General features: G+C 58.3%; 1 protein-coding gene across 4 annotated transcripts in view; it reads right to left on the reverse strand.

Annotated features, from left to right (window-relative positions):
• The window catches only part of TNRC18 (trinucleotide repeat containing 18), a 59,254-nt gene that overhangs the window by 36,450 nt on the left and 5,084 nt on the right, over nt 1-17,720 (reverse strand). For all 4 annotated transcript variants that reach the window (XM_056336054.1, XM_056336055.1, XM_056336052.1 and 1 more), the window contains 2 exons: nt 3,112-3,237; nt 859-2,661 (listed from right to left, as the gene is read on the reverse strand). In XM_056336054.1, coding sequence (XP_056192029.1) covers nt 859-2,661; nt 3,112-3,237 — 1,929 coding nt within the window. The remainder of the gene's footprint in view (nt 1-858; nt 2,662-3,111; nt 3,238-17,720) is intronic.

Here is a 17,720-nt window from a genome sequence, read left to right on the forward strand (position 1 = left end):
TGGGGGGCGAGAGGAGGAGAAAAGCAGTCTTGTTTTCTGTCTGAAAGCCAACTGCATCACTTAGCAACGAGCCCGGAGGCCTGCCAGAATTCAACCCTTGTTTGCAGCCTTTTAGTTCGGCTCAGTAAATTACATTTAACGCAAGCTGGGAGGGTCTGGGACGATTGAACGGCTGAACAAACAGCTCCCTGTGCTGCCCACGAGGTCCTCGGTCGGCTCCCGCCGGGCCGTGGGGAGGGCGACGGGAGGCGATGGGAACGGGGAGAGGGGCTGCTGGCTGAGAGAAACTGCCTCTCACTGCCGAGGTTTGGGAGAGGGGGGCAAAGGCAACAAAAACGGGAAAGGCAAAGGCCAAAACCAGAAAGCCCAGCCACTGCTCACCGGCCATGTGCTCTGGCACGGCTCCTTGGCACACCAGAGCAGAGTTCTCCCCGTGCTAGGCAGCCCCCAGGCGTTATCTTGCTACACAAGGCAAGCAGAGCACCAACAAGCTCGCCGGAGCCATCCCCCGCCTGCCAGCACCCTGGCTTAAGTCAAAACCGTGAGATTAAAACACCAGCACAAAGGTAGATTAAGGGGTTTCTCTGTCCCTCCCTTTGCTAACGGGGATCAGACACATGGAGAAGGGTTGTCCTCGGAGATGGACAGAGGGGATGGAACCGGGGAAAGGGGACTCCCTCTTGCACAGGGCATCTTGCTCCCCGCTGTGGTTTACAGCGTGCCCTTGGCTGGGAGCGGGAGACAAAGGGAGCTAAGGACGCCAAACTCAGCTCACGCCACACAGCCTGCACTGGGTGGCTGCTTCCCCAGGAAACAGATCCTGCAGGGAAGTCCCAAGGACAGATGTGGGGAACCTACCTTTGATGCTGCTGAGAGACAGCGAGCGATCCCGGTCTGCCAAGCTGGGCCCCAGTTTGCTGCTGCTGCTGCTGCTGTTGTCCTTCTGCCGGGCCACAGCCACGGCGATGCCGACAGGCAAGTGCCTCACCTCCACCTCACCCTGGGAGCCGATGCTCTCACGGCCAAAGGATTTGGCACTCTCGGGTCTCTCGGGGTCCCTCTTCAGCTGCTTCGCTGGCTGCTGCAACAGCAGCTGCTGCACTTTGGAGGCACCCAGCTGCGAAGAGTCCAACTTCACGTTGCCCAAGCCCCCAAAGGGGCTCTTCTTGCCACAGCTCTGCCGGGATGCAGTCTCCTTGGCAAAGCTGCCGCTGTACTTGATGAGGCTTTGCATGGCCGACCCCTCGCCGTGGGAGGCGGGGTGGAGGACATCTGCAGCGCTCCGCGAGCCCACCACTGAGGACCGTGGCAAGCCGCTGGGGTCAAGGTAGACCTTCTTGGCTTCCTCCTCTGCCCGGGTGACGTGGTTGTGCTGCGCGGCCAGCACCGCCATCTGCGTAGTAGCAAAGTTGCCCATCTCAAAGGGCTTCCACTTCTGCTCGGGTGGTTTCAGCTGACCGTGGTCCAGGTGCTGCCGGGAAGAGTCCAAAGTGCCGTAGACCTTTGCCGCTTCTTTGGAGCTGGATCGCTGGAAGCGGTCCCGCTCACAGGGTCGATGCTCTGCCTCCGGACTTGGCTTCAGCAAGTCCTTGGAGGCCAGGAACTCCCTGCTCTCCGGAGAGCCCAGCCCCGGCCGGTTGAGGAAGGGCTCGGAAGTGACCTGTCTCTTCAGTGCCATGGAGTTCGCCCTGATCACTGAGCCCTTCTCCCTCAGAGCCTCCATCCTTTTGGCATCGCTGTGGCAAGAAAAGTCCTGGGACAAGAGCGTGCGGGAGGCATCCGCGAGGCACCGCTCCGTGGGCGACTGCAGCACCCCCACCTTGCCGAGGTCCTTGTCCTTCACCTTGTTGTCACGGGCCTGTGAGGCGATTTGGATGGGCCCGCTCCGCTCGTCGTAAGCTTCAACCGAAGGCACGAAGGTGGGGGCGATGACTTTGTGCTCCCTCCCCAGCTCCTTGGCCGGCGGGAAGATGGTGTACATGCTAGAATGGACGGGCTGCGGAGGGAATGTTGTGGCCGGCGTCATCTTCCCCGGCTGCGAGGGGTGCGGGGATGGGCAGCTGCAGGAGACGTGCAAAGCACCCACGGAGGGCAGGAGGGGCTCCCCCCGCTTCAGCCGCTCGGCATGGGCGTGCGCAGAAGGCCTCATGTTCTCATCGTGCCGAGCGGGATCCTTGGCACAGCGGTCCTGCTCGGCACCCAGGACCTTCAGCATGGGGTCCCCGCCTCCATTGCAGTTGCTGAGGGAAGAGCTCTGCAGCGGGTTCTTGGACTTGGGTTCCCCACTGCCCGCGCCCCGATTTGGCATGTGCTCAGCCAGGAACGGTGAGAGACGCTCACCGACCTTCACCGCCTTCTCCACCACGCTCACTTTCCGGTCACTGTCGGGTTTGGTGTCCTGTGTGAGGTCTACCACGCTGCGGGGCCGGGGCTCCTCCTTTGGCTTGCCCTCCTTCTTGGCAAAGGGCAGGGACAAATCACTCCGGCATGCCCGCTCCTTCCCACCAGGGTCTTTCAGGCCTTCTTTCGAGCTCTTGTGCAGCTGCCCAAGGTCCTTCTCCCGGAGCAAAGTGCTCGATGTGTGGCTGCCCGCAGTCCTTGAGAGGGGAGGCTGCGGGTGCAAAGCGGACTGGCCCGCGTGGCTGGACAGGTAGAACCCATCTGCGGAGCAAAAGCAAGCAAAATCACCACAGGCCTCCAACACCTTCAGTCTTACTCAGAGGTGAGAGGTGGCAAACCAGGAAGGAACAGGTTTCATGGATGTCTCAGACACGGCCAGGAAGGACAAGGGCAGAGGAGACCAGGCAGGTTCCACGTGGCCCAGGTGGGACACAGGACAGCCCTGTCCCTGACGCATGCTGAGCCAGGCGATGCTGCAGCACATGGGGGTTTCAAGGAAGGACCTCGCCAGGTTCCCTACAGCACTGCCACATCCAAGACCTTGGTCCTGCTAAGACCAGGAAACATCCCTGGATGATAACTTCAGGGGGTTCCTGCTCTTCACCCTCAACATCCCAGCATCTCGCAGCTCCAGCATCCCACCGAGCCCAAAGGACAGGGCGAGCACCCAGGGGTGACCAAAGGAAAGGGTGCGCGGGGACGCAGACTCACCTTTCTGCGACTCGAAGAGGCTGTGCTGACCCAGCTGGGCCAGGAGAGGACTGCCGGCGCTGGGGGGCTCGAGGTGGCTCAGGGGAATGTACGACGGGTAGAGCCCATTAGGCAGATGGGAAAAGCCTGCAGAAAATGGGAAACAGAAGAGGGAAACATGTTTCAGCCCAAGCGGCACGCTGCCTTGGAACGAGCCCCGCAGAAGCACAGACTGTTGTGGCTGTCGGTCCCGCACGCGCCAGGAGCAGCGGCTGCAAGGACACATGCCGCAAGGCACACCACACACAGCCCACGGTGCGGAGCGCTGCTCGGGACCCCCGCTTCAGGCACTGACCCCCCACTGCGGGTCTCCCACCACATCCCTCGCACCTCTGCAGGGTCTAACTTTGTAGCTGGTGGGCTGCAAACGCAGCGTGCTGCTTTCTGAGCAGAGCCTTAAATCTGAAGGCTGAATGACCTAACCACCTGGCTGATAAGCTGTTTTATCACCGTTACAGCGACCTGTGGGTGAGGGCACTCCCCAGTATGCTTCCCGAGCAGCAATAAGATCCTCTTGCCAGCATAGCTTTGCCAATACAGCCCGTCCCCACTGCAGCTGCCCAGCACTGGGTATGGGCTATGGGAAAACACCAGAGCATCCTCCACAGCAGCTCACACAAAACATAGTTTCACATATCCAAAACCAGCATCTTGTATCCCGGAGGAAGGCAAAACACAGCAGAAAACCTGCCACCCATCCACAAGCTGATACAAAAGCAGTGTGTCCCTGAGGCCCTGCTGCCAGCGGTCTGGATTATGTCCTGGATACGGGGGCCCTCTCCAAGAGTGGGCCCCCCAGCAATGTCCTCAGGCAAATAATCATCATCAGGATTTCATCAGTGAATACAATTACCGTAATAGCAGTAAGAGCACAAGCTCCTGGCTAGAGGCAGCAATTCCTCTGCAACACTGCCACCAACCGCCACGCGAGCCCCACGACAAACCCAGCGCCCTGTGAGAACCAGCATCCCAGTCGGCGCCATCATTTCAAAAACAAGGAAAAGCCAGCAGGAGAGCGTGAAGGAGCCAGTCAAGCCCGCTGCAACCCTCCCTCCTTCCCCTCAGACCCCATCAGCAATCAGCTTCCCCCAGGTTCAACAATCCCACTGAAAGCAACCAGGCAACAAGTTTGTCAAGAGTCCAGCATCCAACTGGATCAAAACAACATCACACCAAAACCCAAGGGGAGACAGAGAAGTTCAGTCCCCAAAGCTGCACGTGGAGCACCATCTGCGAGAGCTAGTCAATATTTCACATTATTTAGACAGCCAGGATCTCTTTCGCATACATGTTTGCATCCCGGCATATGTGCCTCACCAACGCGGTGCTCCGCACAGCTCCTGGCCCAGATCCATCGCCCGACAGATCCCAGCAGCATCACCCGCACACGCCAAGCCTCCAGCAGCAGGACCAGGGGAGCTGCTGTGCCCATGAAGTTCAATGCAGAGCCCGTTCCCAGCAGGTGAAACTTGCAATTTAATCCCGTGCAGGGTGCTTTAAAGACACTGAGCATGCACCACATTCACACCTCTCCTTGGTAACCCCAAAACATTCACTGTGGAGGATTTCCAAACACCTTTTCTTATTCCAGGGCTGGAGAACGCTAGGGAGCCCCCAGGAGCACCTACCCTGGCTTAGCTGTGAGCAGTTCCACACCACAGCATGTTTGTCTCGGCCGCGCCACCTCCACCGCGCTGCTCTGGCACGGCTGGGCTGGCACTGAGCCAGCATCTGGAGCAGGAGCAACACATTTCTGAGGGAACGCGAGTCCCATCTGGCGCAGCACATGGTTACAGCATGGCAACCCCCCTGGAGCACCCCATGCCACATCAGCCCCGCAGCCCCGGCCCCAGACATCCCCACGTGAGTCCCTTCTCCCAGCCAGACCTCGATCCCAGCTGCAGCCACTGCAGCAGGCGAGAGCACCTGCATGGAGATCGTGGTGAGACACATCCCACGCTGCAGACACTGCCGTGCACAGGTGCTCATGGCCTGTCCCCGCTCGCAGATGGTGCAAGGACATGAAGCCACCCGCCGAGCTCCAGGAAGGGGACACAATCCGGCCCTGCCACCCAGCACAGGGACACAGGTGCACACAGCTTAAGCTACTGGTACCCCAAAAGGCATTTTGGTACCAGTGACATTCCTGGTCCTACTGGGGCAGCTCCCTGCCTGTGGCGTCTTATCCTACCCAGGGATAACTCAGGGTCACCCCTTGCCCCAAACGCTCTGGGGCTTCCTCTGCAATCAGCTTTATCACATCCCCCCACAGGGACCCAGCCTCAGCCCAGGGCTGCAGGAGGAGGAGGAAGGTCAGCCGAAAGAACAAGAGGACGAGGAACTGTGGGATGACAGTGGCTGAAGGGCAGAAGAAATCCTCTCCAGCTGCCCAGCGTAAGATGAGCCATCACGGAGGTTTTCTAGCTCCTGTGCTGAAGCAGGGAGCAGAGCAGTAACAAGTGGTTCTATGTGCAGCCCAAGTTGGGGACAGGTTCAGGTGGACAGGCAGGGGACCCTGCAGGGCTGTGTCAGCCACCCCAGCTGGGAAGCAGCAGCAGTACAACCGAGCTGATGCCACCAGCCAAGCCCCAAAGCCACCTGGCACCGGGCAGCCCTTTCCAGCGCATCCCACCAGCCACGGCAACAGCATTGCTCCTGGGGGAGGCATAAGCCCAGCACTGGATCTCAAAGCACAGCCCAAAGCTTTGCTAGTGGAGAAACTGAGGCATGGGCAGGTGCAAAGACTTGCCTGCATGACCCAGCTGACCAGCAGCAAAACCAGAGAGCCACCTGAACGCCAGCCTTGGGTTTGCCAGCGACACCGTTTTCCCTTGCTAAGTGCCTGGAGGAGAAGCCGCCCGGGCTGTATTTACCTGGCCTCTGCCCCGCCAGGAGTCAGAGCCGGACTCGAGCCACAGCCTTCCCGGGGATGAACCCAATGCAAATCCAACCTCAAGGCAATGCCGGAGCACCCCTTCCTCCGTACAGCCCTCCAGCAGCAGTGCTGACGGGCTGGCCTAAGACTCACGCACAGCCCTAAACTCGCTGCCCCACTCCCCCAGGCAGGACCCGGAGGTGAAGCTGCTCCTCCATGCACTAAGTAGCTGCATTTGCAGGAGGCGGCCGCGGGCAAGTCGCTCCCTCCTTGGATCTCCGCGCCAGAAAGCGATGCCAAGGGGAGAAACTCTACCGCAGTGAGCAACACACAGCTCACCCCAACCATGGGCTGCTGCCAGGAGAAAGGGAGGGGAAAGGGGGAAACCACAACCATCTCCATCTGCCTGAGGCCAGAGCGTTTGCTGAACCAGCGCAAGATCCGCTTTGCCCAGGGACATGCCGACAGGTCTCAGCAGGCTGAGCCACGCTCCTCCAGCCGCCTGCTTGCCCAGAGGCGGGCTGGCATGGCAGCACAGGCGACGAGGTGCGAGCTGGCAGCGCCGCTAGCCCCGACTGGCTGTGCCCCCCTTCCCTGCCAAGCCACGCCACACCAAACACACGTGCCCATCAGCACAGCCTCTGGCCGCCTGGGAAAGGCACCACTAACACAAATCTCACACCAATGTTTTGGCAGCATGGGCACACATGATCCAAAGCAGCCCAGCTCGGAGGGTAAAAGGGTTTAAGGGGCACAGAGATTGCCACTCAAGCCACTTTCACCCTGCAGGAAGGCAAGAGCCAGCAGCCAAAATGCAGGTCCCTGCTCAGCTCCCCCCGTGATGCTCCACTGGGTGCAGCGGATGGGCATGGAGGGGACACACGCACCCGTCCCCCTCCTTCCAAGATGATAAAACATACCTGCTTTGCACAATTGAGACATAAATCACTAAGGGCTGTTATTAGAGGAACTCGGTGGGTGCAGATGTGTCAGCCCAGTTGAAAACGTCTTCTTCATCTTTGCTCAACTCCCCAAAATGGCATGGAGCAGGCTGGGGGGCGGGGGAAGAGGTATGGCCGGGTGACTCACCACAGAGAGGGGATGTGACTGATGGGGAGATGAGATACCAGCTACCGCACAAACCGCATGCCAAACGTCTGGGGGCCGGAGGTCGGTCACGCTGGGGGAAGCGGGAGGGAAACGGGCCCCACGTGTGCTCAGCCCACTCGGGCTTTGCCCGAAGCTCCCCGCGGGGGAGGGAGCCACCAGAAAACATCGCCGGGCAGAAGTAGGCAGGCATGGCCAAAGCCCAGTGGGCTGCCACGTGCTGCTGGTTGCCCAAAGCTCGGAACCCGTGGGCTCTCCCTGTCTCACCCCCCCTAGTCCCCAGGCCTGAAATTCAGCCCCAGCTGGACGAGTCAGCCAAGCCTGGGTTGTGAAAGAGCCAGGCAGGAGGGGGACATGCTGGAAGGGACATGCTGGAGCTGAACGCACCTCCCCTGTGGACACGGCTCTGGCCAACAAACCAGGCTACATGCCTGATGTGACATGTGCGTGCGCCAGTGCTGGGAAAGCTGCTCCACACCAGCCCGGCCGCAGGCAACCTGCTGGTACCTTCATGGCATCCCCACGCTGCCCTCCACGCTGGCTGCTGACCCACTGCAGAGGTGACGGCTCACTGGGGCACCCGTGATGGGTCAAGGACAGCAAGCAGGAGCAAAAGACACCCTTCAACGGGGAATTCACCCTCCCGGTTCAGCTCCGTGTGCTCCAAACCAGCCGGCAGCACTGACACACTAGGGAGAAGCAGCACACACAAAGCCTCTGCTCATGCCCTGGGACAGCTCTCAGGTCCGTGCTGTCACCTCGACTGTCACCTCGAAGGGAATCACATGAGGACGCAGCTGTGTCACAGCCCCGCTGGCCCGGACAGGCGAGCAGGCGGCCACACGCACTGCCGGCTGCAAAGCGCACCCTGAAGCCGAGCCCCAGGCATGAGCCATCCTTGCCTGAGAAGCCACAGTCCTGTCACCAGGAGACCGGCAACCTCCAGTGCTCTGGGAGAAGTGAAGTAACTCTCCCCCATTGGCCCCATCTGCCCGTTACGGGTTTCTGCCACTTATGAAATACTCCCAACCGCCGGCCGTGACACAGAGACAGTGCCAGGAAGCAGGCTGGCACCACGCAGCGCTCTGCAAGGGGCTGCGGCCACAGAGGGGCCCGAGATGAAAAGCCTGGCCCCGTGGTCCCCCCGGTCCAAGCCCAGAGCGGCTGGGAAACACAGCAGCGAGCCTGTGGGTTTATTCCCTTGGGGTGTTTTCTACTCCGAGCACCCAAGGGAGATGTGCAGCCCTGTTGCCGGCGGGGTCTCAGCTGGCTGAGGTCTGGCACAGAGCAGGAGCCACAGCCGCCCTTGGCCGGGAGCACGGTCACCTCTTCCCCAGTCCAGCTCACAGTGCCTCGCAGGCCGCCAACTGGGACAGCAGTCCATACCACAAACAGCTGGATAAATGCTTACATCCTCATGAGTTGCCTTTCCCCAGCAGGGATGGAGGGGAACCAGGAGAAGTACAAGCACAGCAAGTACTCGCTGGGCACCAGCCCCCCTGGGGCCCCCTCCACCACCGGCAGGGCGGCCACCACGCCAGCACCAGCTGTCCATGCTCACTCCCATCGGTGCATCCCTGATCCTGCAGAAGTAGCAGCTTCCAGGGAGAGACTCTTTTAGCTCTCCCTGCCTCCAGCACACACCTCCACACCTCTGCCCCATGCCACAGGGGCACGCAGCACAGCGAGGCACGGCCGTGGCTATTTCCCATGCACACATTTACGGCTGCAATCAGCTGAGAGCCAGAGCGCTGACAGTGTAAATCTTTGCCACCTCCTTCCCTACCTGCCAGGGCAGCTCCAGTGACACCCAAGGCACCAGAGCCACCTTGACTATGCGACGCACAAGACGCCAACAATACGAGCCCTGGAACAGGCCAGGCTGGAACCTAAGTCCCCAGACAAGATGCGCCTGGAGGCAGCAGCAGCCGGTCCCCATCCCTGTCCCCACAGCCCCAGGCTGCTGCTGCTACCACAGCCCAGCACCTGCCACCCCAAAAGCTCACCCTGCCGTATTTACACCCCATGTCATGCTGCTGGCAGTTGCTTCAAAGTCTTATTTTACAGCCTCGATTCTCCACGTCCCCTGAAGGCCTTCAATCTCATCTCCCAGGTCCAGAACAGCCAGGTCAATTTAACTCCCTGTTTAATCTTCTAAGGGCCCCAGCAAGCTCAGAGAAGCATCCTCTGGTGTGTGTGGGGGGGTGTCCACGCTCCCAGCCCTCACCAGCTCAAACACAGCTGCGCTGCTTTCCTTCAGCTGCAAAAATCACTACCTCAAAAGCCAAGGCGAGTTCCCGCCAGCACAGCACAGCTCTCTATTGTTTCTTTTAATTTTATTTTATTCCACGTGGAAATCTGTGTCCAGGCTGCTTTATTTTTAAGTGGCTCTTGCTCAATATTTACTATTGCTCGCAGCTGCGTCAGCACAGGAACACTGCGCGTTCCTACTGGGTTTCCAAGGAGCCCTCCCGCAGCCATTAGCCCGTGCCGATGCCGTGCCGATGCGTGCTGTGATTTCACTGCCGTGCTGCCCCCACGATGGATCACCATGCTGCCAGGCACCCCGCAGCCAAGGGACACCAAAGCGCAGGGTGTGTGCACAGGGCACGGGGGGGGGGGTCCCCACCTCTGTGCAATTAAGTATCATCAGGCTGAGCCCTACTGCTCACCTCCTCCTTGCCCAGGAGCTGGAACAGTCCTGGAGATGGCAGAGGAGGAGAAAATGAGAAGTGGTTGCAAGGGCTCAAGGGACTGGTGCTCACACCCTGGCTCTGCCCTCAGCATCTGGCAGACTGTTTCCACCATGCAACAAAGCGAATACAACCCAAGGTACACCTGTGCTTCAGGGCTTGAGGCCACAGCAGAAGGACACCACTGAGATGCCCAGAAGATCTCCTGCAAGGTCACAAGTGAGAAGCCACCCGGGTGAGAACACAGATCCCTCTGGCAGAGGGAAGGTGGCTCTTCCTCCCGCTGGAGGGGCCAGGATAGAACCACCCCACTGGGACCCCCAACATGATGCGCAGCTGGTCTGCACAGCCTGAAACGCGTGGCCTGGGAAGCACCGACCCGGTCCCACAGGAATCCTGACGCACAAACAGTCCAACCAGTGTCAACACTCCTGGGTCACCGCCGGCTGCTACAGTGGAAGCTTCTCTGCTCCCCCAGCCTGAAATCTCCCACCATACTGGATGTGTCTCCCTTTCTGCTGGTGACCCAACAGGGGTCCACCAAAACCTCCAGGCTCTCACTACACAACCGCGCAGCTTTCCTGAAATGGCAAGGAGTGACTCAGTGGGGTCTGCAGCTCCACATTTCCTAAGACGCTGTGTGGACATTAAAAATTAGTAATTTTAACTCTCAGACTGATTAGCAGAATCCCCAGGAACACAGAACCTAGTTGCTAGATTGTAGCCTCGCCCTCCTCTCCTGATTTTCTAGGACAGCATCAAAATGGCTTTGCTCTGGTCCATCCTTCATCACGGTGAAGACCCTCCAGCCACTGGTGGCCAGCGCAGGGGCTCTAGGGCTGACTCTGCTCCTGGCACTGGGCACACACTGCCGTTGCAGGTGCGCCCCCCTCCTTCCTAAGCACAGAAATTTAACCCACCCCATTAAAAAAAAATAATATTATTTTAAATTATCCAATCTCAGGGCAGAAGATGCGATGCAAACAAGCAAGCCCCAGCTCCACCCATGCCGAGCCCTGCCCGTGCAACTAACGCAGGGACACCCATGCACCGGCGCAGAGCCGCTGTCCCATGCCTTCATTAGAAACAAGCTCATTACCCTTCACTGCCAGAGCCAGCAGAGCTACAGGCACTTGGTGGGGGGAGGTTACTGTGGGATGGCACGGGTGCCGGTCCCCACATCACCTGCACCGAGTGCCTGCCAGCAGCAATTAAATCAGCCTTCAAAGAGAGATCCCAGCTTTCCCAGCGCCATTAGCTGTGCCCTGGAGGGAACACGGTCTATTTTCAGCCACAATGACTTAAGACCAGGTCACCAGCAGGTTAAATGGGACTGTGCAGCATTATCTTCCTGCTCTCCCATTGAGAAATTAAACACCGCTGCGTGATGGGCAGCAGCCAGCCCCACGGACACACTCCGGGGCACCCGCCAGAAGGTGAATGCCACCTGCCCACTCGTCCCCTCGGCTGCCCGTTGCTGCCCACGCTGCCCTGGCTGCCTTCCCTCTGCGTGGGGTGGGAGGCCACCACGGGATTGCCCCCAGGTTCATCCCTGCCTGTCCCCCCATCCAGAACGGTAAGGGGTGGCAGCCAGGACAGTCCCCAGTGGGCCCACGCCCAGCTGTGCCAGAAGGAGCCTCATCAGAAATTCTTTACCGTGAGGGCGGCGAGGCGCTGGCCCAGGCTGCCCAGTGCAGCTGTGGGTGCCCCATCCCTGGCAGGGCTCAGGGCCAGGCTGGACAGGGCTGGGGGCAGCCTGGGCTGGGGGGAGGGGGCCCTGCCCATGGCAGGGGGCTGGAACTAGGTGGTCTTTAAGGTCCCTTCCAACCCAAACAATTCTATGATTCCATGATTCTGCAAAGCCAAGCCCACATGGTGCCAGACCTGGGCTGCTCATCTCATCCCTTCCTCCAGAAATCAGGTGACCCAAATACAAGTCCCCAGGCTGGGGACTGCCCCAAGCCATTGGTTTCACCAGGCCTAGAGCGAGGTGGCCTCTCCATTGCAGCTCAATCTGCTCCGCTGAGAGGGCCACCACCAAAACCCAAGCAATCACCCCATCACTAACATCTGGTGGGGAAGCGGCAGCTGGATGTGGGGTTTTTTTGGCTCCCAGGCTTCTGCCAGGTGCAGTCAGCACGAGTCGGGATAACTCAAAGCCCTGGGAGACGCAGCCTCCATCGCTGCTTATTTTAAAACTTCTTGTTTGAAAAGCGAGTGCCATGGCTCAGCCCCTCTCAGGGCACCTTGTAAAGCGGGGTGGCACTGCAAGGGGAAACTGAGGCACAGAGAGCACAGCACCCTGCTCAGATCTCAACACCACAACATGCATGCTCAGCAAACAGGCAGCAACCACCGCCCAACACGAGGGTCCCAGCAGTAAGAAACACCCCAGCATGGGAGTGAGGACATCACCGGGGACCCAACTGTGCTCGATCACCTCTGGCTTCACGACTCCCGCTTGGATATGGCATGGCCAGGATGGGGTAAGTGCAAGGTGAAGCCGGAGGACCCTCATGTACTGCTCTGTGTGCCACAGGGGCAAACGCATCCCTCTCCCAGCGGCCAGTGCTGACATCCAGCATCTGCAGGGACCAAAACCACTCCAGGAGAAATTCAGCAACGGGCTGCAGACATCTGGGGGTGGAAGAAGGAGATCCACAGATGGAGCACAATCCCATAAGCCTCTTTTCCTTAGGAAACCAGGCTGAGAAGCTCAGCCCGTGCCCAGCCTTTCCTCCCAACCCCACATTCAGCCCTTTTCCCTTCCAGAGGTTCCTCCCTACATCCTCCTGAGCATCAGCCCATGCACTGACAAAGTGCCAAACCGTGAAGCGAAGGGGTCTCTGCGGCCGGCAAACGCCCAACCCCACGCACCTCCCTGCTGCCAACAATGGGAGATAAACACAGAGGCAAATATTATGGCGGTGCGGTTAATTCCTGATGAATTATACAAATCTGTATTCAAACTGAAGCACAGCCCTTGGGCTCTTGAAAAATTGCCAGCCTGGCCCCTACATGTCACAAGGCAGGGACAGACAGCCCTCCATCAGGTGAAGCACTAGACAGATGCCCTGTGTATGTATGTGTGTGTATATATATATATGCACACATATGTGTTTGCACATCTCAACTAGGGAGACAGAGAAGCACCTACAACAATGATTCAAGAGTGACTTTTGCATTTCTCCTTCCTCCCAGCTGCATTTAGCTTGGCCTGGGAAGGCCACTGAGCTTTCGTGTCTTCCACAAGATGGAAGCGCAGGGAAGAAGATAAAATTCACCATGACAGGGGCTGAGAAGGAGGGGAGGCAGAGGGGAGCAGGAGAGGAAAGCCTAAAACACTTATACCGATATGAATGTCAGCCCTGAAGTCGAGGAAAGGAAGATCTGTCCACAAAACAGTCAGAGAGAGGGCTCATCTGATGCAAGTCGGAATTTCCGATCCCACACAAACCCCGAACATCCATTAAAAGCAGCAGAAGAATCACCGCTTTGTGCCGCTAATCTCGTTAGGGAGAAAGCCCCGCTGTAGCGCTGGGATTGCAAAGGGAAACCCCGGCACTCCACACACGGCACACGCTGGGAGCCTGGCACGGTGTACCTGGTGTGCCCGCCCGGTGTGCCCGCCCGGTGGAGCACCGCCAGGAGAAAGGTGTTACTGGGCTTCCACCGGCGCCCTGGGAAGGTGACTGCACTCATGCGTACTCGCCTTTCCGGATCTTTACTTGCTGCAGTATTACCCGCTTGGCTCACAAGTGACACGGCATGTGGGATGCCTCCCCACCCAGCACACCGGGACACCAAACACCCGAATTACACACGCCACGCGGCGATAGCACGGGGGCTATTTCATTCACACACCACTACTGGCACTGCCGGCAAGCAGCAAAGAGCCAAATCCCTTCAAAACCCTCCCTCCTAAGCACGCTGGCCATTTCAATTATTTTTATTTTTTTTTTAATTAAAAGCAATTAAAGCAAATGTATTAAAAGCATATTCAAGCCACAGGGAATTCTGCTGAGAAGGAATCAGGGGCAGAAAGGGAAGCACGGGCAATACATCTAACCACCAAACATTTAAAAAGGCTCTTTGCTCGCAGCAGCACGGCAGGGTAAGATGGATGGCGGCAGAAGCAAGAGCAACCTCTGCAGAAGTTGCCGGGGATACAGATCCAGAGAGACAGGGCTGAGCGCCTTAACATCGCTGTTACTCCTCCAAAAAGGCACAATCCCTCCTGAACACACCACGCTGCTCCGAGCCCACCATGTTCGGCTCGCCTGCCTGCATCCAGCTCCCTCAAAATGGCTCTTCAGCCACTGCTACGCTGGCAATAAAATTTACTCCCAAGGTCACTTCAATCCTTTTGCCACTCTTTCAAGTCTCCCTGGATTTAAACAAAACCCAGCCTCAGACACAGCGAACCCTCCCTCCCCCCCTCCTTCCTGCCCATCACCTCCCTGATTTAGAGATACCAAACTGGCAACTACCTTTCACTTCCCATAACCATCAGCGACAACAGCTGGAGAGGAAAAACGGAGCATATTGTGCACCCAACAGCTGATCCTCGCGGCGTGGGGAGAGAGCCCAACTGTCACCGCCGCGGCGCTGCCGTACGGCAGGGCTCCTGCCACGCCATCCTCCCCGGCGGGGACGGGTATAAAGGGTTTGTGTGGCTGCCATCCCCTTGGCAGTTCAAGAGCTGGAGAGCAGCAAATGATAAGCAAAGCAAATAAACAGCAGAGCGAGACGGTGTTTCTCCCCAGCCAGTCCCGATGCCTGCAGACATCCAGCTGTGCCATCCCGGAACGAGGGGCTGGGAGGAAACACGGGAAGAAGGAAACCCCCAAACCCTCATACCAGGGAGAGGCACCACCCTGCGGGGCAGCCACGCCGGGGCACTCCCCTCCCAAATTTTGCTTTTTAAAGACCATCCCCAGCTGGAAAAGCCAGCGAGGGGCTGCTGCAGCTGGACGCAGCGCCGCTCCCTCACCCCAGCGCCGCGGGCAGGGAGCTGGGGGCTGCTCTCGGCTCCTCACCTTCCCCAACCCCGCCTGCATTTTCGGGTGGTTCAGGGCGCACCGTGCTCTCCCTTGCAGCAGCCAGGCAGAACAAAGCGCTCCCTTGTCCTCGGCACCTCGAGCAGGCGATGCTGGATCACGTTACCTAACCCCAGCCAACGTCTCCTCATCCCGGCAAGGCAGCTTTCGTGTCAGCACATGCCAGGCTGGCCCCAATTCCCTGCACCACCTCCCACCCCAAGCTTGAACTGGACCAGTTTAGCACACGCCGAAAACACACGGGGCCTTGTTTCAACTCGTCGGGCGCTCACCCCAGCTGAAGGAGGTGATCCGACACCCTCCCGCCGGTCGCAGCCGCGGCTGAACCGCAAGGCGCTCACCTGGAAGGCCGCCGTAACAACGTTAATTCCCCTTCACAATGTTCATTTCCATATTCATCAGAAGATGGTGCAATGACAAGATGGGGGCATATTTACTATATAATTATAAACTAATTTCAGCTTTACCCTGCGTTATCCTAGGAAGGAGATCTAAAATTTCCCTTACGAAAGCCCTGCTCTTCTAACCACGTCTGCAGCAAGATTAATTCCTGGTGATTTCCATTTCTGCAACAGCTGCTGTGCTGGGAAAGAGCAGGAGCCTGTCCCCAATGCCGGGGACCTGCCCGGTGCCCCGTGCCATCCCCGACTAGGATTTCCAGCACCGGCTCATCCTCCAGATCAAATTTTCACCAGCAAACCATTGCTTAGGGCTGGGACTGGTGGCTGTCCAACCTCACCAAGGGGTGGGGGGTGGGGGGCAAGGCTTGCTCAGGGTGGGAGAAGGGCTGCTCGAAACCATGCTAATAAAGCACATCTTTACCAGCACCAAGTATAAGAGGAAGGGCCAGGCTCCAGCCCATTCCACTGGGGAAGGTATTAGAAACCCTAACGCAGCGGAAGATCAAGCAGGACCTTGCTCTGAGCACCTTTACGTCACCACATTGGCCCTTGGCTCCTGTCCACAGTCCAAACCCTGCACCCCTAGCACCAGCTACAGCCACTCGGGATGGTAGCTTCAACAGGGCTAGAGGACAGGATGGATAGTCCTTCCCACCCTTCCTGATGGATAGAGGCATCACCCCACAACCCACTCAACCACCAAGACCTTGGGGAAACCACTGGGACACCAGAGAAACGCATCCCCAGGAGCACACAGTGGGAGACTCCCAAAAATGCATAAGTCCCTTTTTCTCCCCCATTTTATCCCCAGCGCAAAGCCAAAGATACCACTCCAGCCTTGCTCACAGTCTACCAGTTGGCCGCAGTCCCAAGGGAGCTGCAGGGGCATCGCTTAATGGCCGAGCACTTCCTCCACCCCCGGGGATGCCAGGTGTAAACAGGGGAGTGCGACGGGTCCAAGCACATCATCCCGACCCAGCATCACCTCCCCGGGTCTGAGCACAACATCATCCCTTGCCCAGCATCACCTCCCCGAGCCCCATCAGGACAAGCACGCTTGCTGCTCTGCCTGAAAACACGCATCAAAAGCATCTAATTTCACCAGGGCCCCAAAGGGAGGAGAAACATCTCCCCAGGCAGGTCTCCGGCCAGTCCGCATTCCTCCCGGTGTTACGCTGGGAGCCCCTGCCCCGAGGAGCTCCCCACCCCCCCCCTGCGCTCAGCCCCTTGCACCACCCCTTGGGCGGGCAGGGAGGGAGAACCACGATTTCAAGGGCCATTAAACATCGATGGTATTTTTCTTGCAGCATCAAAACGTGACCAAAAAGAGCTGCGTGGAACCGCAGCCAAAATCCCACTGCTGGTCCAGGAGCCCCCCCCCCCCCTCCTCCCCAGCCGAGCTACGGGGAGGAGTGGGGGCAGCACGGCTCAGTCCAGCACCACATCACTGAGATCCCTGCATCTCCCATCACTGGAGCGATTTTAGCCTGGATGCAGTTTAGATGAGCAAATTGCGCTTCTGCTGGCACCGCCAACGGCAAGGCCTCCTCTGCAAAATCTGCGGGCTCAGCAGCAGCACAATTTTGCCATTATAAGGATGGCTACAGTGGGATTTTGCTGGCACAGCAAAGCTATCCTTGGGCGGGGGGGAGAGAGCGTTATTTTTTCTTTTCCCTACGTTCCTACCTGGCCTAGCTGCCTGGAAAACTTCTCCCTGGGCACAGCAGGCCTGGAAGCAGGAATGGTCTCCAATCCGCCATAGATCCCTGCATCTGAATGCACATACTAATGTGGAAGTAGGAAAGCAAGCAAACCGAAATCTCTCCCCTCTGCCTGACCGCCTCCCTTTCAGGCACTGTTCTTGAGCTGGATTTAACACCAAGTCAGCTCTGCTCATACAGGTGTGTCCCTTTTCCTGGGCACTGGAAAGTGATTCGGAAGCCTAGTTTAATGGAAGAGGTTGGGCACCCTTTTAAACAAACACGGATCTTTCCTGGTAGCCCCCCCATATGCATCCCACCCAAGAAAGGATACCTCAGTATGTGGCAAAAAGCAGGTTTTTATTATTATTATTCTTAGAGAGTCTTTTTTGAATGTGGATGGTATTTGCTCGCACACGGACCCGCTGCCCGGCAGGGACGCGGTGCTGGAGCAGCCCTTCACAACCCTTCACAACCCAGTCTGACGGAGCCTTTTCCAACCTCCCCAAAACACAGAAGCTGCCAAGAACAATGCACCCAGAGCAGGACGGAGCAGAGACCAGGACACTCACTTGGACCCAAAGACGGTGGAGTAGGGAAGAAGCAAAACTATGAACACCCCCCCCCTCCCATATTTTGAGCCGTGGGCTGCCGAGCAAAGTGAGCTACAGCTTTTATGGACGCAGCCGCCCGACTCCATCGATTGCAGCCTCTTTTTATGCAAGGTCTTCCCA

The sequence above is a fragment of the Falco biarmicus genome, chromosome 4 (assembly GCF_023638135.1).
Source record: "Falco biarmicus isolate bFalBia1 chromosome 4, bFalBia1.pri, whole genome shotgun sequence".
In the NCBI taxonomy this organism is placed as follows: Eukaryota; Metazoa; Chordata; class Aves; order Falconiformes; family Falconidae; genus Falco; species Falco biarmicus.